This window comes from Bombina bombina, chromosome 11 (assembly GCF_027579735.1).
Source record: "Bombina bombina isolate aBomBom1 chromosome 11, aBomBom1.pri, whole genome shotgun sequence".
NCBI classification, from domain to species: domain Eukaryota; kingdom Metazoa; phylum Chordata; class Amphibia; order Anura; family Bombinatoridae; genus Bombina; species Bombina bombina.
In genome coordinates, this window is record NC_069509.1 from 167,575,264 (window position 1) to 167,600,604 (window position 25,341).

Sequence of the window (25,341 nt, forward strand, 5' to 3'; positions counted from 1 at the left end):
AGAGGGAGCTCTGGGAACCAGACTTTGATACCTACAAAGACAATTTGATTTATGTCCCTTTTTAATTTAGCATTTTTAGGATAAATGCACCATCTTTAAATACATTGTTGTGTCACTGTATAAAACATGAGCAGATTGTTTTTTAGTCTTGCAGAATCATTGCTTAGCGCTGGTAGGAAGGTCACGTATGTGGCCAGAAAATACGCCGGAAAGGACAATGTACCTGAGAATGTATTTGACACCATTCTTTGTTCTTCTGAAGATGAGGTGAGTGACAAAATATTATTTATTATCAGTTATTGTAGAGCACCAACAGATTCCGCCGCTATAAACGGTTCTAATATGCAAACATAGCACCTATAGAAAACAAATGGCTAGCGTTGTACTGTACCGTACATAGACGTGATCTACAAAACAGCGCATAGGCTCACATGCTAAATATCCCAAGTCTGGGCACAAGGGACAAGAAAACCCAGAGTGTTTCTTTTATGATTCAGATAGAACACAGTGTTTTACACATATTTGCTTAATTCTTTTGTTGAAGGAGCAACAATTCACTACAGGGAGCTAGCTGAACACAGGTGAGCCAATGACAAGAGCCATATTAGTGTAGCCTCCAATCAGCAGCTAGCTCCCAGCAGTGCATTGCTGCTCCTAAACCTACCGATGTATGCTTTTCAACAAATGATATCAAATGAACAAAGTACATATGATAATATAACTAAATTAGAAAGTTGTTCAAAATAGCATGCTCTATCTGAATCATGAAACGATAATGTTGACTTAATTATTACTTTTAAAGGAACGTAATATGGGCTAAAAATACATGCTCTAATTCATTAAAGCATGAAAGTTCAACAATAGCAACGTTGCACCTCACTGTTTAACTCAGGCAAAAATATTAAACCCATAGTTAAAGTACTGCTCTATAGCTGCAGAGCACTGCTGGTCCCAAGTGGAAACTACTGGTCACCCAATGAGCTACGGTAGTTGTACAGCTTAGATCAGGGCTGGTGTCAGAGTACTATTTGTACCACACCATATAGAACTTGCACGGAAGTGTAATTTGTGATGGCTAAAAATGGTTTTGCTTATTTTTTTTTTTATTTTTTTTTAAAAATGCTCTAAAATATACAAATCTGAAAAATAAAGTATACTGTATTGTCTTTGCAGTCTCTGCTTGGATTAATTTTATAGTTTGTTGTTCGTATGGTCTTAAAATGCCCATAAAACATTTGACCTAATGATACTGTGTTCATTTCCTTCTTTTTAAAACAATGCAAGTCTCCAATTCTAGACTAGTTTGTGCCTTTTCTCTACCTTCAGGTTCTGGAGAGAGCTTGCAGTATCCTTAATCCATCAGCACTCAGTGTTGTTCATTTCCGTCCTGAGAACATTTACAATAAATGCACTGAGCTTACAGGAAAGGTAAATATTGTACGTTTAGTTATAATACAGCTGAAACATTATTGCCGCTGGTATTGGTGACTGTTGTAGGTCATGATACCAAGGTAAATCCAGGGAAACACTTCTCCTATAGCTTCAACATTTTTTAGATGATTTGCAGGTACCTAGAAATGAAAGACTTCCTTAAATGCTGTTTGTTTGCAAATTATAATTTTATGTCCAAGTCTCTGACAATTCTTTGTAGTAAGAAGTAGTCTGATATGGTGAACGTTGCCAAAAAATTTACATTTTTGTAGATAAGAATATCATTTCCTTTAGAAGCTCCTACATTTTAAACAGATTTGTCAACCTCTGCTGTCCGGTGTTTATTTTATGTGTATCTCTTGCTTAGATTAGAATGAAGTTTGCAGAGATGATGACCGTGTTTGCCGGCCCGTTTAAAAAAGACATTTGTATGTACTCTGTGCGAAGAGCATTCCGATCCTGCGGTCCCATTCATTCGATGGTGATTTTAGAAGAGACGCATCAGGTAAAAATGTTAAGTAGTTTACAGCAGGGGGACGCAACCTTGGGCACCCAGATGTATTGGAACTACATTTCCCATGATGCTGAGACACTATTTAGGCTGTCTGAGCATCATGGGAAATGTAGTTCCAAAACATCTGGGTGCCCAAAATTGCTGACCCCTGGAGTGTTCTTTCATACTTAAATATGCTACAGTTTACCTGCTAAACATTGATTGTTTAAATGAGTGCAGGAGATGATTAACATTTGGCTCTATTTGACTACAACAAAAGGAGGACAGAATCCCAGCAGTGTTCTGAAATAGCAAAACCCTACAGTATTTGCTGAGTTTCATATCACTTTTAAAGTGAATGTCAATTTTGATGCTGAAGTGCCCGGTTTTTAAAAATTTGATTAAAAACAGGGGCACTTTAATTCATCAAAATTTACATTTCACTCGTGTTGTGAAAAAATACTTACCTTTTAATCTTGACAGCAGCTCCAGTTTCCTCCGGTCGTCCCAGGCCATTTTTGACGTCAGAAATTATGGATAGGTCATCCTCCAATCATGGCTTCTCCCTTCCCGGGGGGAATCAGTGTCTGATTCAACGCTGTGATTGGAGGAAGCCGGATTCCTCATTTTAGACCCAGGAAGAGGCTTTGCAACGGGCGGAGGAAGCTGGAGCTGCTGTCAAGCTTAAAAGGTAAGTTATTTTTTCACAACACAAGTGAAATGTAAATTTTGATGAATTAAAGTGCCCCTGTTTTTATTCAAATTTTTAAAAAACGGGCACTTTATCATCAAAATTTACATTCACTTTAAGGTTTATTCTGTATGTCAGTCATATCCAAGGTAGTGATTTATTCACAGATATATGTTCGACAGGAACACCCTTTCAGATCTCTTCCCCCGCTTCCACTGTAAGATTGATTTCTGTTGATGACTCCAGTACTGCAGTATTGATATTTTCAACATTGGTGGTGGTTTCAAATGATAAAATAAAGGTAAAGGAGATTTCTTTCCTATGGCATGGAGAGTCCACAACGTCATTCCAATTACTAGTGGGTTATTCACTCCTGGCCAGCACGAGGAGGCAAAGAACACCCCAGCAGAACTGTAAAGTATCACTTTGCTTACCCATAACCACCAGTCATTCTCTTTGCCTCTGTCAATGGAGGATGTGTGAAGTTGGTGTCTAAAAAAATATTTATTCCTTTTATGGGTATAGTTCCCTGCAAGCAAGGATTGGGGTTTAGCTGTGTCCACGTCAATCTCTTTAGTAAGCGTAGCTGTGGCTTTTAGAATTTAGAAGGCGGCGAGGTTGTCTTTGCTTCTAACATTGTTGCTACCCCTGTTATAGAAAGCCAGAGTTGGTTACTCTGTTCTCTCTTTTTCTTCAGGTCTCTGATAGGAGTATGTGTCCTTTCACACCTTGTAAGCTGTCTTCCTGCCCAACAGCTGGATATGCAGGTAAGTGCTTTTGTCTTCTAGGTATTGGAGACTTGAACTTTCAGGAGTTTATCTCTGCATTATTTTGATATGGGACTTGTTCAATCCTTTGTTACAGATTTATTGGGGCAGTGTGCAGACACTTTAAGTATGTGAGGGAGACTAAGGGGTTAACTCTTCCCTTATTTGTTATGGGATAGTTCCTCTGGCTGAATGGTTTCTTTACTTCTTTATTTCTATTGTTTCAGATGGGAAACGCTAAGGACAAAGTGTTTTTAAACTTTTTTTATTTCATATTGGTATCGTAACCGTTGGCTCTGTATAACTGCTGAGAAGTACGATCGCACGCTTTTAGTTTGTTGCGCAATTTCTTGTGCTGCCACTCACGTGACAGCCCGCTCTTTCGCTTGTACGTTGAGCGGAGCGGTGTCATTCTCTGTGAGTCCTCTTCTGTGGCGGCTGTGGGGACCTCGTTGGAGCTATTCATTTGTTTTATTTCAGCTTCTAGCGGTTACGGTAGGGCACCTCAGCCTGACTGAGGTGTAGAGATGTATTTTTTGTTGTTTTCTTTAGTGCATTCTTAGCGTTATTGCGCTGTGAAGAATTTCAGTTCCTTCTTAATGTGGCAGTTAATTTTCAAATTTTTTGTCATCATTTATTTTTGGGGCACTATCTTAGCCATGGATACTAAACAGGAGTCTGTTTCATTTGATAAATGTTTATTATGTTTAGAGGCCAAAATTGTTTTGCCTATGCAATTTTGTTCCTCATGTTTAGCTAGGACCCTAAAGCTTAAAGATAAATTACTCCCTTCTGAGCCTATTGTCTCTCAGGATAATGCTATTGAGGATATGCCACAGCTTTCTCCTCAAACGTCCCAAGCCTCTATTGTATCACATACAGTGCCCTGCGGTTCCTCCCAGCCTCCTGGAGGCATGTATTTGCCAGGAGATTTTGCTACACAGATATCTTCTGCAATGTCTGCGGCTTTTTCTGCTTTTCCCATTGCGTATAAGCGCAAGAGGAAATTAAATCATTTTTCTGCAAGTAAGCTGTCTGTTCCATGTTCTTCTGCGATGGTTGACCTCCCCCATAAGTCGGATAAGTCGGATACCTCGGTAGCTTCTGAGGGTGAGATCTCAGATTCTGACAGCGTAAATCCTTTGACTGATTCTGAAGAAATCAATTTCAGATTTAAGCTTGAACACCTTTTGTTTACTTCTAAAGGAGGTACTGGCTACTTTGGACGACTCTGACCCTTCTGTCGCTGTCAACCCTAAAAAATCTAGTAAGCTTAATAAATATTATGATGTTCCTTCTTCTATGGAAGTATTTCCTGTTCCAGACAGTATGTCGGAGATCATATCACTGGAATGGGATAAACCAGGGGTTCCCTTTCCCCTTCTCCAGTTTTTAAAAAGATGTTTCCTGTTGCTGACTCCATTTGCGACTCATGGAGCACTGTGCCTAAGGTGGAAGGAGCTATTTCTACTCTGGCCAAAAGAACTTCGATTCCTATAGAGGATAGCTGTTCTTTTAAGAATCCCATGGATTAAAAGATTGAGACTTATTTAAAGAAAATGTATATTCATCAGGGATTACAATGGCAACCTGCAGCTAGTATTGCTACTATAGCAAGCGCAGCATCTTATTGGTGTGATGCCTTGTATGAGTTTATTTTAGAGGAGACTTCGTTAGAGGAGATCCAGGATAGAATTAATGCTCTTAAGCTGGCCAATTCCTTTTATCTCTGATGCCAACATGCAAGTCATTAGACTGGGAGCCAAGATGTCTAGTTTTGCTGTTCTAGCTCGCAGGACTCTGTGGCTAAAATCTTGGTCAGCTGATGTTACTTCCAAGTCCAAGCTCCTGTCGTTACCTTACAAGGGTAAGACCCTTTTTGGTCCTGGTCTGGCGGAGATAATTTCTGAGATTACAGGTGGAAAGGGGTCTATTCTACCTCAGGACAAGAAGAATAGACCTAAGGGTCGCCAAAATTCTCATTTCCGTTCCTTTTGTAACTTTTAAAGGCCAAAAGTCCTCTTCTTCCAAGTCGGAACAGTCCAAGTCCTCTTGGAGATCCAGTCAGCTTTGGAATAAGGGAAAGCAGTCAAAGAAGCCTTCATGTGAGGCTTAACCGGCATGAAGGGTCCGCCCCGGTCTGGTATTGGATCAAGTGGGGGGCAGACTTTCCTTTTTCATCAAGCTCGGATACGCGTGGACATAGTATCTCAGGGTTACAAAATAGTATTCAAGACTTATCCTCCCATGGGGCAGATTCATACTCTCAAGATTATCTGCAGACCAGGTAAATAGAGAGGCCTTCTTAAGCTGCGTTCCGGACCTTTCCTCCCTGGGGGGTAATTGTTCCAGTTCCTGTAAGGGAACAGGGTCGAGGATTCTATTCAAATGTATTTGTGGTTCCCAAAAAAGAGGGAACTTTTCAACCTCAGGGTCCCGTCCTTCAAGATGGAAACCATAGGTTCCATTCTTCCTTTGGTCCAAGAGGGTCAGTTCATGATGACCATAGACCTGAAAGACCCATATCTGCATGTTCCCATTCACAAGGATCATCACAGTTCCTGAGATTCGCTTTTCTAGACTATCACTTTCAATTAGTTGCTCTTCCGTTTGGCCTTGCCACAGCTCCCAGAATTTTCACAAAGGTTCTGGGGGCTCTTTTGGCAGTAGTCAGGTCTCAGGGAATTGCGGTTGTGCCTTACCTGGACGACATCTTGGTTGAAGTGTCATCTTTTCAACTAGTAAACTCTCATACAGAGATCGTGTTGTCTTTACGTTGCCACGGGTGGAAAATTAATCTGGAGAAGAGTTCCCTTGTTCCAGCTACAAGGGTGTGTTTCATAGGGACCATCATAGATTGCCTATCCATGAAGATTTTTTTGACGGATGTCCGAAGATCCAAACTTCTCACTTCACGTCTCTCTCTCCAGTCTACTGTTCGTCCATCAGGGGCTCAATGCATGGAGGTAATTGGTCTGATTGTTGCTTCCATGGGCATCATTATTTTTGCTCGGTTCCATCTGATATTTCTGTAACTATGCATGCTCAGTTAATGGAACGGAGATCTTTCAGATCTATCTCACAGGATAGATCTGGATCCTCTAACAAGAGACTCTCGTGGTGGATTTCACAGGATCATCTGTCTCGGGCACATGCTTCTGGAGACCCTCCTGGGTGATTGTGACCACAGATGCCAGCCTGTTAGGCTGGGGAGCAGTCTGGGACTCGTTAAAAGCTTAGGGCCTATGGACTCGGGGGGGTCCTCACTTCCCATAAACATCTTAGAGTTGAGAGCAATCTTCAATGTCTTGATAGCTTGGCCTCAGTTGTCTTTAGCCCGGTTTATCAAATTCCAGTCGGACAACATCACCTCAATGGCTTACATCAACTACCAGGGAGGAACTCGGAGTTCCCTTGCTATGAAGGAGGTGACTCGCATTATCCAGTGGGCGGAAGCTCCAATTGTCTCCTATCTGCCATACACATTCCAGGAGTGGAAAACTGGGAGGCGGATTTTCTGAGCAGACAGACTTTTCATCCCGGGGAGTGGGTTCTCCATCCAGAGGTATTTACCAGGATAACCCTTAAGTGGGGGGGTTCCAGAGTTGGATCTGATGGCGTCTTGCCAGAACGCCAAGCTGCCAAGGTACGGTTCAAAGTCAAGAGATCCTCAGGCCGCCCTGATAGTTGCTCTGGCAGTTCCTTGGGATTTCGATCTGGCATACCTGTTTCCTCCTTTAGCTCTCCTTCCCCAAGTCATTGCTCGTATCAAGCAGGAGAGAGCATCAGTAATTCTAAAAACTCCTGCATGGCCTCGCAGGATCTGGTTTGCGGACCTGGTGAAGATGTCATCTCTTCCACCTTGGAGGTTACCTCTGAGGAAGGACCTTCTAACTCAAGGTCCTATCCGCCATCCAAATCTAGTTTCTCTGAAGCTCACTGCTTTGAGATTGAACGCTTAGTTTTGGCTAAGCATGGGTTTTCTGAGTCGGTCATTGATACCATGCTTCAGGCTCGCAAACCTGTTACTCGTAAAATTTACAATACGGTATGGCGCAAATACTTATATTGGTGTGAATTAAAGGATTTCTCTTGGAGCAGGAGCAGGATTCCTAGAATTTTGTCTTTTCTCCAGGAGGGTCTGGAGAAGGGCTTGTCAGTCAGTTCTCTGAAGGGTCACATTTCTGCGCTGTCTATTCTTTTACACAAACATCTGGCAGATGTGCCAGATGTTTAATCTTTTTTTCAGGCCATGGTCAGAATCAGGCCTGTGTTTAGAATCAGAACTGTTGTTCCTCCTTGGAGCTTAAACCTTGTTCTCAAAGTATTGCAACAGGATCCGTTTGAGCCAATGAATTTGGTAGATATTAAGTTGTTATCTTGGAAGGTTTTGTGCCTTGTTGCTATTTTCTCTGCTCACAGAGTTTCTGAGCACTCGGCTCTATAGTGTAATTCCCCTTACCTTATTTTTCATGCGGATAAGGTGGTCATTTGTACTAAATTGGGTTTTCTACCTAAAGTGGTGTCGGATCATAACATTAATCAGGAAATCGTTGTTCCTTTTCTTTGTCCCAATCTTTCTTCTCATAAGGAACGTCTTTTGCATAACTTGAATGTTATGCATGCTCTAAAATTTTACCTACAGGCTACTAAAGATTTTCATCAGTCTTCTGCCCTGTTTGTTTCTCTGGAAAGTGTAAGGGTCAGAAGGCCATTTCTACTTCTCTTTCCCTCTGGTTGAGAAGTATGATTCGTTTTGCTTATGAGACTGCTGGACAGCAGCCTCCTGAGAGAATTACAGCTTATTCCACTAGGGCGGTCTCCTCTTCTTGGGTTTTCAAAAATGAAGCTTCTGTGGAACAGATTTGCAAGGCGGCAAAGGTTCTTCAAGCAGTGGTGCCTTCTGTTTAGGTCCTCCTGCCTTGTTCTCCCTCCATTTTCATTCCGTGTCCTCTAGCTTGGGTATTGATTCCCACTAGTAATTGGAATGATGTTGTGGTCTCTCCATGCCATAGGAAAGAAAATAAAATGTATGCTTACCTGATAAATTTCTTTCATTCTGGGCATGAAGTGTCCACGACCCCACCCTTACATAAAACAGTATTGTTTGTTAAACCTCAGGAACCTCTATACCTTTGTGTTATCTTCTTTTTCCATTTCCCTTCGGCCGAATGACTGGGGGTTATGAGTAAGAGAAGTGACACTTAACTGCTCTGCTGGGGTGCTTTTTGCCTCCTCCTGCAGGCCAGGAGTGAATATCCCACTAGTAATTGGAATCACGTTGTGGACTCTCCAAGCCCGGAAATAAATACATTTATCAGGTACGCATAAATGTTCTTATTTACAACCAATTTAATATACTCCAGCAGGTAAAATGGATCATTGGAAAGACATTAACGGGTAGAACGTTTTACAGTAAATGTCCCATTCAGTATAAGGATACGTAACATGTATTTGCAGATGATTTGACAGCTTAGATGTTTGTTTAGAATGAATGTGAGCAATATTTATTATTTTTAGTGAATTTACAGAATCCATTCACCCATCTCTAATAACGTTGTGCATGCATATTAAGTAATAGAGACTAATTCTGTGTCCCAATTTGAATACACAAAGAAGACACGATCTAAATGGAACCATTGATGCTGTGACATTTCATATGATGAATACAAGCAGCACAGCCTATAATTCCAGACATTTATGCATTTCTGAAAATAGATTTTATCATCATCCGCTCCCTGTAATTTGATAGTCAAAAGACCATGTGAAAATAGACTATAACCCAGCTGGGGAAAAGTGTATAGGCAGCTAAACCATTTGTAAGGATCACTGTACATAGTTAAATTTGGATGTCTAAAACTGTAATATCAGGGATTACACAATAAAATATTTTTTGTCTGTATTTATGTGCTCAGTATTATCTAGATACGAAGTGCAGATAATTCTTCATTCTGATTTATTAGCTCCATAAACATGACTTTATATACATTGTTTTCACAGCCCTATATACGTATACAATACGGTGTACTAGAGGCGGCTCATCTTGCTGTAGAAGTTTTAAATGGATCTTGTATTGATGGATGTTATATAAAGGTAGGTGGCAAAGAGGTGTTTTACATTACATTCCCCTTAAAGGGACACTGAACCCAATTTTTTCTTTCTTGATTCAGATAGAGCATGCAATTTTAAGCAGCTTTCTAATTTACTTCTATTATCAATTTTTCTTCGTTCACTTGCTATCTTTATTTGAAAAAGAAGGCATCTAAGCTTCAGAACTCTGGACAGCACTTTTTTATTGGTGGATGAATTTATCCACCAATCAGCAAGAATAACCCAGGTTATTCGACAAAAATGGGCCGGCATCTAAACTTACATTCTTGCATTTCAAATAAAGATACCAAGAGAATGAAGAAAATTTGATAATAGGAGTAAATTAGAAAGTTGCTTAAAATTGCATGCTCTATCTGAATCACGAAAGAAAAAATTGGGGTTTAGTGTCCCTTTAATGACAAATACTATATTATAATGTTGTTGGTAAAATCTTTAGCATCTCTGCTATTAAAATTACATTCTTACCATTTAAACAATATAAATATTTCACAACATAAATGCACATTTATCTGTTTTGTATGTGTTTTAAAGAGATATTCTTAGAGAGATATCAGAACATCTGGTTCACATGAATAAAATGATCTTGGACATTTTTTACATTGTCAAGGGTAGAAGATGTTAGAATATTAAAACGTAAGAATCTATATGATCTCTAAAAGAGACTTTAAATTGTCCCTAGGACATTGCATGTTTCAGTCATGCATTTTAAATTTAAAGGGACACTGAACCCACATTTTTTATTTCATGATTCAGATAGAGCATGAACCCAGGTTCTCAACCAAAAATGGGCTCCTATGCATCACATTCCTGCTTTTTAAATAAAGATAGAAAGAGAACAAAAAAAATGATAATAGGAGTAAATTAGAAAGTTGCTTAAAATTGCATGCTCTATCTGAATCATAAAATAAAAAATTGGGGTTTAGTGTTCCTTTAACTTATCTTCTTATTGCAGCTTTTAGATTACACAACAATACAGTATCTTTTTATTATTAAATAGGCTGTGAGCAGTACAGCCAATCAGAGGCTGTCGTACCCGAGCCATTCTGGTCAATGGCTGCTTGTTGCCTAGTTGGAGAGCATACCTAATGTATCTATCCAGTGAGGCACGGATCACTAAATAGTGTGCTACCTTTGACAATAAAGACTCAGCACTATGTACTTTGTCTGTATTACCTGCAGCTTATTGATGAAGAACAAAACAAAAAAATGCAATTTATGAAACAAACATATTTTAAATGCTTCTCTGTACAACAGTCCTCATGTGTACACTGAGATGTGTCAATAAAGTTTATATGGCTTTGAACAGAAAAAAAAATCAATTTATAAATAAAACTTTAACTAAAGATGTGTGTTACAACAGTCCTTGCATGCAGCCTCTGTTTGACCGCGTGCCAGTTATATTATAGTATATTCTCACAGGGACACAGTTTTATTTTAGAAGAAAAAACATAAAAATGGTCATTTGCTAACCTCTTGTTTTCTGCTGTATTTTTAGGTACTATTAAATAATCATAGTGTTAATTAAAATGGCAGTTAAGGAGACTTAAACTGAGAACCTTATTGGCACAAGTTGGTGTCTATAACTTGACGCTATTATGAGCTCTAATAAAATAATTTAATTAATTTAATAGAATCTAAAATGCTTGTCAGTGGGAATAATGTCCATTATATGAGGCACCATATAAAATCTTTATATATATATATATATAGTAAGGCAGTTACTCTTGTGTCATTTTAGGCCCAAGTGAAATGTGTTCACAAACTAGCTTTATATTTTTATGATATATCCTGTAGATACTGCTTAAACAATGGATATACATTTAAACTTACCATTTATATTTGGTAATTGATTCGTTGTCATGTCCTTTCTTTTAAATCAATAATTATGTATTTGTAACGATGGCTTATGCACTCCCTAATGTGTATCATTTTATTTTTGGGCAGTAAATATTTTAATATTGCGTATTTAGGCTGTGACTGGCTGGCCATTGAATTCTTTTTAAAACTGCCTATTGAAAATATTTCTATCATAAATATTATATAAAGTACATGATAGGGCTGGGCTGTTCTTAGGGGTAATAGAGGAAAAAGGGGTGGAGTCACATTTAAAGGGATATAAAACCCAACATTTTCCTTTGTGATTCAGAGAATACATTTTTTTTTCCAATTTACTTCCCATGATATTCTGTGTTGAAGAGATACCTAGGTAGCATCTGAAGAACTACATGACGGGAAATAGTGCTGCCATTTAGTGCTCTTGCAAATGGATAACATTTTTGCAAAACTGCTGCCATATAGTGCTCCAGACACGTGCACGCTCCTGAGCTTTTTTCAACAAAACATATCAGAAGATAAAAGGGGTTTGGCATATTAATGTCACAAGCACAGAATACGGTTGCCATTTTGGTAAAGCATCTCCCATGGACAGTAATAGCTGTTGCTGTTGGTAGCTGTTGGTAGCTGTTGCTGTTGGTAGCTGTTGCTGTTGGTAGCTGTTGCTGTTGGTAGCTGTTGCAGTGTGGCTTTTGGCCAATTGATTACCAATAGGAGTTTAACCATGTGTTGGCCACCGTGGCCGGACTGTTATCCGACTGACGCTTGTCCGACGGACAATATTCCGAAAGACATTTATCCGGCTGCTGGGTGGGAATGAAGCTTAAAAATCACGGTTTTATAACATTTTTAATAGTGGACTGACAAAAGACAATTAAATCAACTTATATATAACATTTATAACATTTTTAATAGTGGACTGACAAAAGACAATTACATCAATTTATATATAACATATGAATTATAATATTATAATTATAATAATTATATTATGTGTTAAAAGTACATCGTGAGGGTAGGGACCCATGGATAGGTTCCCAGAGGCGGTTGCGGCGCCCGAGTCACTGATTGTAACAGAAAATTTTGGATTGTATCTGCCCTCGGCCGAATGTATCTTGATTTATTTAAGTAAATCTTATATATTATGTGCTATTGCCTTTAAAAAGTCTAATCTTGAGTATTCACTGTATTTTTCTAAAACTTTCATTATCCTGTTGTTTATGATTTCATATTTTTTTTTTGGTTTTCTCAGTTCAACTCCAGAATTAATTTTTTCAATTGTTAACTCCCATTCTGCTTGTTCTTTTCTTATTTTTGAAACTAGTCTGCAAATGCTTGGGTGGGTTATAGACATTCGTTGGTCAAATGCTCTGTGCCATCCTTCTAGAGAGTTGTTTGTTCTAGGTAACCCTAGTTTTGTTCTTTCAAAAGTGTTCCACATCGTAATATCGAAAGTAGGTTTTCTTCTTGTACCTTGTTGTAGTTCGCCAATCCAGGTTTTTTCAAAATAATTTAAAAATTCAGATAAAATGTTACTGTTTTGTTTTTCTATTGATTTTACAAAGTCATTAAATGTTTCAACTACATCTTCCACCGGCACAAATGCTAATGCTTCTAAGCATTTTATGATCAGAGCATTTTTTTCATTATTATACCATATTTTTAAGCCCAAAGATTGTATTTTTCTCCACAGGCATTGGGAAAAATGGAAAAAGCATCCATAAATTATTGTATTTTGTAAAAAATGTGTCATGCAATTTATTGCTGCTCTTTCAAAATCTACAGTAATTGATATAGGATTGATATCTGGATTTTTTTCTTTTATAATACTAAAAATTAAATTATAAGTTTCCTGATTTTTATTTTTTGATATGCAGTATACTAATGGTATGGTATGGTTATCTTCTATTAAAACATGTATTGTATACAACTGAAAACCTAAAGGAGCTGAGTGTAATGTTCCGTCACAGAGACAGTGTCGTTTTTTTGAAAGAAGATCTACATTTTTTTAGTAGACAGAATGATTAAATTTTCACTTTCGTACATGATGAAATCTTCTCCTCTGGTTGTTTTTCTTAAATCATCATTTAAAATGTTTCCATTTGGTGTTGTTCGATGTCGACGTACCATTCTGGCAAGAGTTTCTTTTTTAGGTAGAGCTCCTGCTGCTTCAAGGGGGAAATTAGATGTGCAATTTTGTATTATGCTTGATGTTACTTCTTCTGAATTTTTAGCAACTTCTTTTATTTTTTCATTTGTTTTCATAGATAAAATTCTTGCTGCATTAGGTGGATGTGAATGATTTGATGCATCTTTTTCAATTATATCATTAATGGTTTTTAGCCTTCCTCCACAAAAACCTTTTTTTTCACATCTCCAATATGTGACATTTTTCTTTTTTTTTGTCTACAATGTATGCATAACCTTCATATAACATTTTCTTTCATGTAATTAGCAAGAGTCCATGAGCTAGTTTCGTATGGGATATACATTCCTACCAGGAGGGGCAAAGTTTCCCAAACCTCAAAATGCCTATAAATACACCCCTCACCACACCCACAATTCAGTTTTACAAACTTTGCCTCCGATGGAGGTGGTGAAGTAAGTTTGTGCTAGATTCTACGTTGATATGCGCTCCGCAGCAAGTTGGAGCCCGGTTTTCCTCTCAGCGTGCAGTGAATGTCAGAGGGATGTGAGGAGAGTATTGCCTATTTGAATGCAGTGATCTCCTTCTAAGGGGTCTATTTCATAGGTTCTCTGTTATCGGTCGTAGAGATTCATCTCTTACCTCCCTTTTCAGATCGACGATATACTCTTATATATACCATTACCTCTGCTGATTCTCGTTTCAGTACTGGTTTGGCTATCTACTATATGTAGATGAGTGTCCTGGGGTAAGTAAGTTTTATTTTCTGTGACACTCCTAGCTATGGTTGGGCACTTTGTTTATAAAGTTCTAAATATATGTATTCAAACATTTATTTGCCTTGACTCAGAATGTTCAACTTTCCTTATTTTCAGACAGTCAGTTTCATATTTGGGATAATGCATTTTAACATTTTTCTTACCTTAAAATTTGACTTTTTCCCTGTGGGCTGTTAGGCTCGCGGGGGCTGAAAATGCTTCATTTTATTGCGTCATTCTTGTCGCGGACTTTTTTGGCGCAAAAATTCTATTTCCGTTTCCGGCGTCATACGTGTCACCGGAAGTTGCGTCATTTTTTGACGTTATTTTGCGCCAAAAATGTCGGCGTTCCGGATGTGGCGTCATTTTTGGCGCCAAAAAGCATTTAGGCGCAAAATAATGTGGGCATCTTATTTGGCGCGAAAAAATATGGGCGTCGCTTTTGTCTCCACATTATTTAAGTCTCATTTTTTATTGCTTCTGGTTGCTAGAAGCTTGTTCTTTGGCATTTTTTCCCATTCCTGAAACTGTCATTTAAGGAATTTGATCAATTTTGCTTTATATATATGTTGTTTTTTCTCTTACATATTGCAAGATGTCTCACGTTGCATCTGAGTCAGAAGATACTACAGGAAAATCGCTGTCAAGTGCTGAATCTACCAAAGCTAAGTGTATCTGCTGTAAACTTTTGGTAGCTATTCCTCCAGCTGTTGTTTGTATTGATTGTCATGACAAACTTGTTAAAGCAGATAATATTTCCTTTAGTAAAGTACCATTGCCTGTTGCAGTTCCTTCAACATCTAAGGTGCAGAATGTTCCTGATAATATAAGAGATTTTGTTTCTGAATCCATAAAGAAGGCTATGTCTGTTATTTCTCCTTCTAGTAAACGTAAAAAATCTTTTAAAACTTCTCTCCCTACAGATGAATTTTTAAATGAACATCATCATTCTGATTCTGATGATTCCTCTGGTTCAGAGGATTCTGTCTCAGAGGTTGATGCTGATAAATCTTCATATTTATTTAAAATGGAATTTATTCGTTCTTTACTTAAAGAAGTCCTAATTGCTTTAGAAATAGAGGATTCTGGTCCTCTTGATACTAAATCTAAACGTTTAAATAAGGTTTTTAAATCTCCTGTAGTTATTCCAGAAGTTTTTCCTGTCCCTGATGCTATTTCTGCAGTAATTTCCAAAGAATGGGATAATTTGGGTAATTCATTTACTCCTTCTAAACGTTTTAAGCAATTATATCCTGTGCCGTCTGACAGATTAGAATTTTGGGACAAGATCCCTAAAGTTGATGGGGCTATTTCTACCCTTGCTAAACGTACTACTATTCCTACGTCAGATGGTACTTCGTTTAAGGATCCTCTAGATAGGAAAATTGAGTCCTTTCTAAGAAAAGCTTATCTGTGTTCAGGTAATCTTCTTAGACCTGCTATATCTTTGGCGGATGTTGCTGCAGCTTCAACTTTTTGGTTGGAAACTTTAGCGCAACAAGTAACACATCGTGATTCTCATGATATTATTATTCTTCTTCAACATGCTAATAATTTTATCTGTGATGCCATTTTTGATATTATCAGAGTTGATGTCAGGTTTATGTCTCTAGCTATTTTAGCTAGAAGAGCTTTATGGCTTAAAACTTGGAATGCTGATATGGCTTCTAAATCAACTTTACTTTCCATTTCTTTCCAGGGTAACAAATTATTTGGTTCTCAGTTGGATTCCATTATTTCAACTGTTACTGGTGGGAAAGGAACTTTTTTACCACAGGATAAAAAATCTAAAGGTAAAAACAGGGCTAATAATCGTTTTCGTTCCTTTCGTTTCAACAAAGAACAAAAGCCTGATCCTTCATCCTCAGGTGCAGTTTCAGTTTGGAGACCATCTCCAGTTTGGAATAAATCCAAGCCAGCTAGAAAGGCAAAGCCTGCTTCTAAGTCCACATGAAGGTGCGGCCCTCATTCCAGCTCAGCTGGTAGGGGGCAGGTTACGTTTTTTTCAAGGAAATTTGGATCAATTCTGTTCACAATCTTTGGATTCAGAGCATTGTTTCAGAAGGGTACAGAATTGGTTTCAAGTTGAGACCTCCTGCAAAGAGATTTTTTCTTTCCCGTGTCCCAGTAAATCCAGTAAAAGCTCAAGCATTTCTGAAATGTGTTTCAGATCTAGAGTTGACTGGAGTAATTATGCCAGTTCCAGTTCCGGAACAGGGGATGGGGTTTTATTCAAATCTCTTCATTGTACCAAAGAAGGAGAATTCTTTCAGACCAGTTCTGGATCTAAAAATATTGAATCGTTATGTAAGGATACCAACGTTCAAGATGGTAACTGTAAGGACTATCTTACCTTTTGTTCAGCAAGGGAATTATATGTCCACAATAGATTTACAGGATGCATATCTGCATATTCCGATTCATCCAGATCATTATCAGTTCCTGAGATTCTCGTTTCTGGACAAGCATTACCAGTTTGTGGCTCTGCCGTTTGGCCTAGCTACAGCTCCAAGAATTTTTACAAAGGTTCTCGGTGCCCTGTTGTCTCTAATCAGAGAACAGGGTATTGTGGTATTTCCTTATTTGGACGATATCTTGGTACTTGCTCAGTCTTTACATTTAGCAGAATCTCATACGAATCGACTTGTGTTGTTTCTTCAAGATCATGGTTGGAGGATCAATTTACCAAAAAGTTCTTTGATTCCTCAGACAAGGGTAACCTTTCTGGGTTTCCAGATGAATTCAGTGTCCATGACTCTGTCTTTAACAGACAAGAGACGTCTAAAGTTGATTACAGCTTGTCGAAACCTTCAGTCACAATCATTCCCTTCGGTAGCCTTATGCATGGAAATTCTAGGTCTTATGACTGCTGCATCGGACGCGATCCCCTTTGCTCGTTTTCACATGCGACCTCTTCAGCTCTGTATGCTGAAGCAATGGTGCAAGGATTACACGAAGATATCTCAATTAATATCTTTAAAACCGATTGTTCGACACTCTCTAACATGGTGGACAGATCACCATCGTTTAATTCAGGGGGCTTCTTTTGTGATTCCGACCTGGACTGTAATTTCAACAGATGCAAGTCTCACAGGTTGGGGAGCTGTGTGCGGAACTCTGACGGCACAAGGAGTTTGGGAATCTCAGGAGGTGAGATTACCGATCAATATTTTGGAACTCCGTGCAATTTTCAGAGCTCTTCAGTTTTGGCCTCTTCTGAAGAGAGAATCGTTCATTTGTTTTCAGACAGACAATGTCACAACTGTGGCATACATCAATCATCAAGGAGGGACTCACAGTCCTCTGGCTATGAAAGAAGTATCTCAAATTTTGGTTTGGGCGGAATCCAGCTCCTGTCTAATCTCTGCGGTTCATATCCCAGGTGTAGACAATTGGGAAGCGGATTATCTCAGTCGCCAAACGTTGCATCCGGGCGAATGGTCTCTTCACCCAGAGGTATTTCTTCAGATTGTTCAAATGTGGGAACTTCCAGAAATAGATCTGATGGCGTCCCATCTAAACAAGAAACTTCCCAGGTATCTGTCCAGATCCCGGGATCCTCAGGCGGAGGCAGTGGATGCAATATCACTTCCTTGGAAGTATCATCCTGCCTATATCTTTCCGCCTCTAGTTCTTCTTCCAAGAGTAATCTCCAAGATTCTGAAGGAATGCTCATTTGTTCTGCTGGTAGCTCCGGCATGGCCTCACAGGTTTTGGTATGCGGATCTTGTCCGGATGGCCTCTTGCCAACCGTGGACTCTTCCGTTAAGACCAGACCTTCTGTCACAAGGTCCTTTTTTCCATCAGGATCTGAAATCCTTAAATTTAAAGGTATGGAGATTGAACGCTTGATTCTTGGTCAAAGAGGTTTCTCTGACTCTGTGATTAATACTATGTTACAGGCTCGTAAATCTGTATCTCGAGAGATATATTATAGAGTCTGGAAGACTTATATTTCTTGGTGTCTTTCTCATCATTTTTCCTGGCATTCTTTTAGAATACCGAGAATTTTACAGTTCCTTCAGGATGGTTTAGATAAGGGTTTGTCCGCAAGTTCTTTGAAAGGACAAATCTCTGCTCTTTCTGTTCTTTTTCACAGAAAGATTGCTATTCTTCCTGATATTCATTGTTTTGTACAAGCTTTGGTTCGTATAAAACCTGTCATTAAGTCAATTTCTCCTCCTTGAAGTTTGAATTTGGTTCTGGGAGCTCTTCAAGCTCCTCCGTTTGAACCTATGCATTCATTGGACATTAAATTACTTTCTTGGAAAGTTTTGTTCCTTTTGGCCATCTCTTCTGCCAGAAGAGTTTCTGAATTATCTGCTCTTTCTTGTGAGTCTCCTTTTCTGATTTTTCATCAGGATAAGGCGGTGTTGCGAACTTCTTTTGAATTTTTACCTAAAGTTGTGAATTCCAACAACATTAGTAGAGAAATTGTGGTTCCTTCATTATGTCCTAATCCTAAGAATTCTAAGGAGAAATCGTTGCATTCTTTGGATGTTGTTAGAGCTTTGAAATATTATGTTGAAGCTACGAAATCTTTTCGTAAGACTTCTAGTCTATTTATCTTTTCCGGTTCTAGAAAAGGCCAGAAAGCTTCTGCCATTTCTTTGGCATCTTGGTTGAAATCTTTAATTCATCTTGCCTATGTTGAGTAGGGTAAAACTCCGCCTCAGAGAATTACAGCTCATTCTACTAGGTCAGTTTCTACTTCCTGGGCGTTTAGGAATGAAGCTTCGGTTGACCAGATCTGCAAAGCAGCAACTTGGTCCTCTTTGCATACTTTTACTAAATTCTACCATTTTGATGTATTTTCTTCTTCTGAAGCAGTTTTTGGTAGAAAAGTACTTCAGGCAGCGGTTTCAGTTTGAATCTTCTGCTTATGTTTTTCGTTAAACTTTATTTTGGGTGTGGATTATTTTCAGCAGGAATTGGCTGTCTTTATTTTATCCCTCCCTCTCTAGTGACTCTTGTGTGGAAAGATCCACTTCTTGGGTAGTCATTATCCCATACGTCACTAGCTCATGGACTCTTGCTAATTACATGAAAGAAAACATAATTTATGTAAGAACTTACCTGATAAATTCATTTCTTTCATATTAGCAAGAGTCCATGAGGCCCGCCCTTTTTTTGTGGTGGTTATGATTTTGTATAAAGCACAATTATTCCAATTCCTTATTTTATATGCTTTCGCACTTTTTTATCACCCCACTTCTTGGCTATTCGTTAAACTGAATTGTGGGTGTGGTGAGGGGTGTATTTATAGGCATTTTGAGGTTTGGGAAACTTTGCCCCTCCTGGTAGGAATGTATATCCCATACGTCACTAGCTCATGGACTCTTGCTAATATGAAAGAAATGAATTTATCAGGTAAGTTCTTACATAAATTATGTTTTTCTTCCTCCTTTACACGTCTTTATGAACTCCATTTTTTTAATTTGATGTTTTTTTAAATTTATTTATTTAAGTGTTTGTGTTGTTTTTTTACCTCAGTAGCCACAATATATATTTAAATTTTCCGCTTTTTTACTGATGACAATTACGTGATTGCGTGATTGTGCTGTTCGGCGTGCAGTCGGAAGCAGTGTATTTCGGACATATGTCTGACGGACGAATGTGTTTCGGCATTTTGTCGGTCGGAATTTTGTCCGAGCACCGTTGGCCACTCTTAATAGGAAATTACACAATATTGAGGACAAAACAGTAAAATAACAAATAAAAAAAAATATTTGAATGTATTTATGGCGCCATAAATACGTTTGAAAATCTTGTGATAGTTTTCTAATGGATTAGGATGGCTTCATTTTTTTTAAATTAAACCCACAAAAATACGTGAGGGATTGCACATGGCAATTATTTTGGACTGGAATGGAAGGCATTGTTTTTTTGTTTGTTTTTTAAAGGGACACGAAACCCAAAATGTTTCTATCATGGTTCAGGTAGAGCATACAATTTTAAATAATTTTGCATCATTCTTTTGGTATCCTTTATTGAAGGAGCAGCAATGCACTACTGGGAAGATATTGATGAGGTATACATGTGCAGCCAATAATCAGCAGCTAGCTCCCAGCTCTTTAGCCTACCTAGGTATGCTTTTCAACAAAGCTTATCAAGAGAACCAAGAAAATTCGATGAAGTTATTTAAATTGTATTCTCTATCTATATCATGAAATAAAAGCTTTAGGTTTCAAGTCCCTAGTTTAAAGTATGTTGTATCATATATTTAAAAGAGTTCTATGAAGTTCTATGAAGTTTTTAAATGGGACGCTTTGTGGATCATATCCTTTCCCTTTGATGTTTTAAAGGTCGAAAAGCTGGTAACAGAGAGAACGTTCGATTCAGACAATCTGATAAAGGAGATGGAAGAGGATTTGGAAAATGAAGACATTATTTATGTGTCTGGATTTAAAAAACCCCTTACAGAAGAAATCCTTCAAGAACAGTTCAGCCATTTGAAAGATATAAAGGCTATATTTGTTCCCACCAACCCTAGCAAAGGAAAACGTGCAAAATATTGCTATTTAAGTAAGTGACACCTTCATAACGTTTGTAAGTTCCAATCCATCAAGGTCGACTTAGCCTTTCATTCTTGGGGGATGATCATTTAGAAGTATTAAAGGGATATTCTTATGCAAAAAATATGTACTGTAATTAGTAAGAAAACATTCATTCTGCATGTAATATTATATACACATGGGGTAGATTTAACAAATGTTGAGCGGACACGATTCGCTATAGCAAATTATGTCCGCTCGACATCGCTAAATGCAGACAGCATACGCTGTCGGCATTTAACATTGCACAAGCAAGCATTTATTGTGAAATGTTTGTGCAATGCCGTCCCCTGCTTACTCTCGGCCAATCGGCCACTAGCAGGGGGTGTCAATCATCCTAATCGGATCGGGATGATTTCAGTCCGCAACCTAAAAGGGGGCAGAGAAGTTCTTACGATCACTGCTTCTTAACTTCTGTTTCTAGCGGACCAGAAACGATGGGCGTAGAAAGCAGTATCCGCTGCTTGCTAAATCTACCCCATGGTTTTCTGTTATTTATCACCCTATCATTTGGGAATATTGACCTGAGAAGTGCAGTGTTACTGGGATTAAACGGCAACAGCTTCTACAATGACTTTGTTATTTGAAAATTATTGTGTGGGGCAGTATTAGAAAAAGTAACATAATGTGAGAAAATCATGATTTAAAATTGTTCCAGCAGCATACAAATTAATTGTATCTTATAATGTATAAAAATAGATATACGTACTATTCCCTTAATATACCAAATATTTTCTGTTGACCACTTAACGTCTTATAAAGTGTGCACAAATGCTTAGAGTTTGCGTTACCCTTATACCACCCATCCTCACTGACTTGCTTTTCATTCAGCCAGAGTGGAGTAGCTGTACAATAATTTAAACTTTATTTGAAATATTACAGGGAATTATTTCTTTTTACATAGTTAAAAAAACATAGATTATATATGGTTTGCTGGCACATCATTTGTGTTGCCAGTATATATATATATAAAAAAATCAACATGGCTTAGCCTGCAAAAAGTTATAGGGGGAATCTTCTGTTTTTAAGGCACTTTCTACATAATGTGGATTGTTTTAAATTGTTAAGCATTTTTATATTTTAAGAAAACATATATATATATGTGTGTTCATAATAGTAAGCACTCACTGGTCTTTAGACGTCTATGACAACCAAAACTTTATTCCATGTGATGTTTCAGGACTAAATACAGTCCCTTCCTCTGACAAACAAAAAGTGAACAAACAGAGCTTATAAAGGCCTATTAAACCCTCCCCCAAAAATCAGCCAATCATGGCTGTCCGTATGACACGCCTACACCCAAAACATCCTCATAAGACAAAAAAATCGTAAAATATATGATAATCAGTGAACCTATAAATACAATGTGTATGATAACTATCAACTATACAGGCTCTGTATCACACATTTAGTGGCAAAACCAGTACCATCAAAGACAGTGTGGCATCCCTCCCACGTTACCTGCAGACAAAATTTCGGATAAACCAAAGACATAAAAAGTAAATAAACCACCCAACTTCACCAAAGGCCAATCACTATAGCCGGGGCGTGTCTCAATATATGCACAATAGTCATCATATGGCCGGAGGGTGGGCCAGGCACAACCTACTGCCAAATACCCACCTATCACGTCCTAGCAAAGACCATACATCGTTAGTAGAGGGCAGAGAAAATATACAACAGGACAACACCCATCACGCTGTCAAACAAGCAGGACCAATCGGCATCAGTTGTCGTGTACTAACCCTAACTTGCAACACACAGCGTCATCACAGGGGGCGGAGAGACAAAACATACACCAAAATGGGTATCGGACACCTCACCAAAGTGGGAGGGGAGGGGGAAGGGAGGCTTTGCTTGCCACACAATTATACGCATCCCCTTTACAGTGTCATTAAACCGATTAAACAGAAACACTTATATAATAACTTTTTTATTGTTCAAAATTTTTTTCATTGGTCATACATGATTGTTTTACCTTAACAAGTGGACAGCAGCTCCCTTTTTATTTGTATTCTCAGAAAACATTTTTGTGTATAGCGGTCCTGGCGTGTGCTGCGGTATTGACAGAGTTCAAAATCCCACACATGCGCTATTGAAAGGGTCCAGGAATTTCACGGCTCTCAAAATTGTAGCATTGACATATGCGACCAGGTATGTAATGACGCTAGCACGCATGCGCATTACGGACAAAATATGTGAAACAGTTGATACAACGTCACAGGAAGTGACGTGGTTCGCTGTTTTCACAAGTTTGCCTTTTCTCCCAGAACACCGGAACAGCACTGTTAGTCAAAGAAGTGTTCCAGTACTGATCCGTTTGTGACAATTATTCAGGACAATCCACTTAGAATTTTTAACATTTTTAATGTCTGTATTTTCCTATTTAAAGATGAGTTACATTCATTATTTTGCTAATATATATTGCTATTTATTTGTAATAATGACAGATTGAAACTTGAGCAAAATGCATTAAAAAAACAATATATGTGTCCTGCTTCCCTGGGAGATACTGTATTTGTAATTCGCATACTAAGCCACACAGTGACATGGCGCTATGTCTAAACAGTTATCTAGTTTAAAAATAAATAAGGACAATGTAAAGTCTGGTTAAAAAGAAAACAAGTATTTTTGGGGGGCTGTTTACTAAGGCAATAATAAGTATTTGCAGATCCCCCTTCTCATCTCGCCTCCCCAGCTAGAAATGCCAACAAGCTCCATGGATCTCCATGGATCGTATGGGTAATAAATTAGCTACACATACAGACTCACCGGCAGATGAAAGTTATACTGTCTGCTCTGTGAATTTAACCCTATACGCTCTGCACAGTTATTCACAGAGCAGAGAGTGAAACTTTCATCTGCCGGTGTTCTGTAATATTTACCTACCTTGTTACGTTGTCCTACCTACGTAACGCGTACGGCCAAGCCTACATCTAGATAGATAACTTTCATATCCGCCATATTTGTTTCAAAAGGAGGCTGATGTTAAAATAGTGATCGGATTCTGTATAATTTTCCGACCACATTATATTTGGCTGTTTTGAGTGCAGAGCTAATAACATACATAGTTTTTTTAAAATTATTTTTGAATGTTTTATGTTTGAGTGAGATCTGCATTTAAAACAGCCAAATATCACCATCTGATCAATATGTTGATATCAGCCTCCGTTTCAAACAAAAAATGGCGTATATGAAAGTGCTCTATCTGCCGTATGTGTTACGTGGGCAGGAAAACGTAACACAGTAGGCAAATATAACAGAAGACCGGTGAGTCGGTGTGCAGCGAATTTATTACCTATATAATCCGTGGAGCTTGTCGGCATTTCTAGGCTGGGGAGGTGAGGTGAGAAGGGGAATTAGTGAACAGATCTTTGTGATAAATAACAGAGAGCTGCTGGAGACTAGAAAACTTGTATCTACCGAAATAAATTATCTTTTTTTTTTTTTAGTAAAAAAAATGATCTATGCAGCAGAGTTTTAATTAAAAAACTATCTTGTTTTGTTATACATTCTAGTATCCACATCATAATTTGATTCCTTTATTTATAATAAGTTGGATATTATGCCAGAAATATTTTTAACATTTGTGAAGATTATTAATTATATGTTATACATGGCTGCGTGAATTGTCCGTGTTCTTAGATGCTATTAGACCGCAAAGCGCTATCACTCTATTAGGAAATCTAATGCCCATTGTGACACAATCTTGTCAATCAATCAACAAGACACCACCCATATTAGCAATGTGATAAAAAAAAATAGCTAACGCCCAGTATGCTGAGGGAATTCTACAGTGTGATAAGGCTTATGAGGAAGTGAACTTTTATTGGTTGAAATACGGAGACTGACGGAAAACTGCTGTCTGGAAAAGCGGATCGCACTCTGCAGCAGGGCACTATTTAAGCATAGTAACGGTATGATTTTACTGTACTGGGATGCTACTAATTTAGGAAGGTTTATTTAGGTATGGAATTTTTTTTAGACCTGTTATTTATATATATATATATATATATATATATATATATATATATATATATATATATATACCATCCAGAAATTGCAGGCACTCACTGGTCTTTTTTGTATAAAAAAATTCCTTTATTGGTTCAATTTAAAATCCAGACATAACGTTTCGGCACATTTCTTGTGCCTTTGTCAAATGTCAAAGAAACAAGTACATCAAAGCACCTAAAACTAATGACAAACAATTAAAAGTACACTCCTTCTATACATACATAGTTACCGCCAAACACCCACTTGTGTCACTATCCGGTACGCACCATTGACGTCATAGTCGCGCGCCATCGTACCTGGCGTCATGGCGTAAGTGCCGACATAACCATAGCAACGTCCATAAGCTTATACGAGGAGACGCGGTAGCAGGCAACTGATGAAAACATACAGACCTAACGAATGCACACGCACACACGGAAGTTTGTGTTAGGTGTCAATGTTGTCAAGACAACCAATATAAACAACTTGCGCATGTTGTCAAAAGTATGTATACACCAGACACCCATCTAAGTAAAGTATGTGAGTGAATCAAACTGTGAT

The 25,341-nt window shown here is 38.2% G+C and overlaps 1 protein-coding gene across 1 annotated transcript in view; it reads left to right on the top strand.

Moving 5' to 3' along the window:
* REXO5 (RNA exonuclease 5) overlaps nt 1-25,341 on the top strand; it is an 83,289-nt gene that overhangs the window by 40,958 nt on the left and 16,990 nt on the right. Inside the window, exons 13-17 of the mRNA XM_053694343.1 lie at nt 147-267; nt 1,327-1,428; nt 1,799-1,936; nt 9,383-9,475; nt 20,536-20,755. Coding sequence (XP_053550318.1) covers nt 147-267; nt 1,327-1,428; nt 1,799-1,936; nt 9,383-9,475; nt 20,536-20,755 — 674 coding nt within the window. The remainder of the gene's footprint in view (nt 1-146; nt 268-1,326; nt 1,429-1,798; nt 1,937-9,382; nt 9,476-20,535; nt 20,756-25,341) is intronic.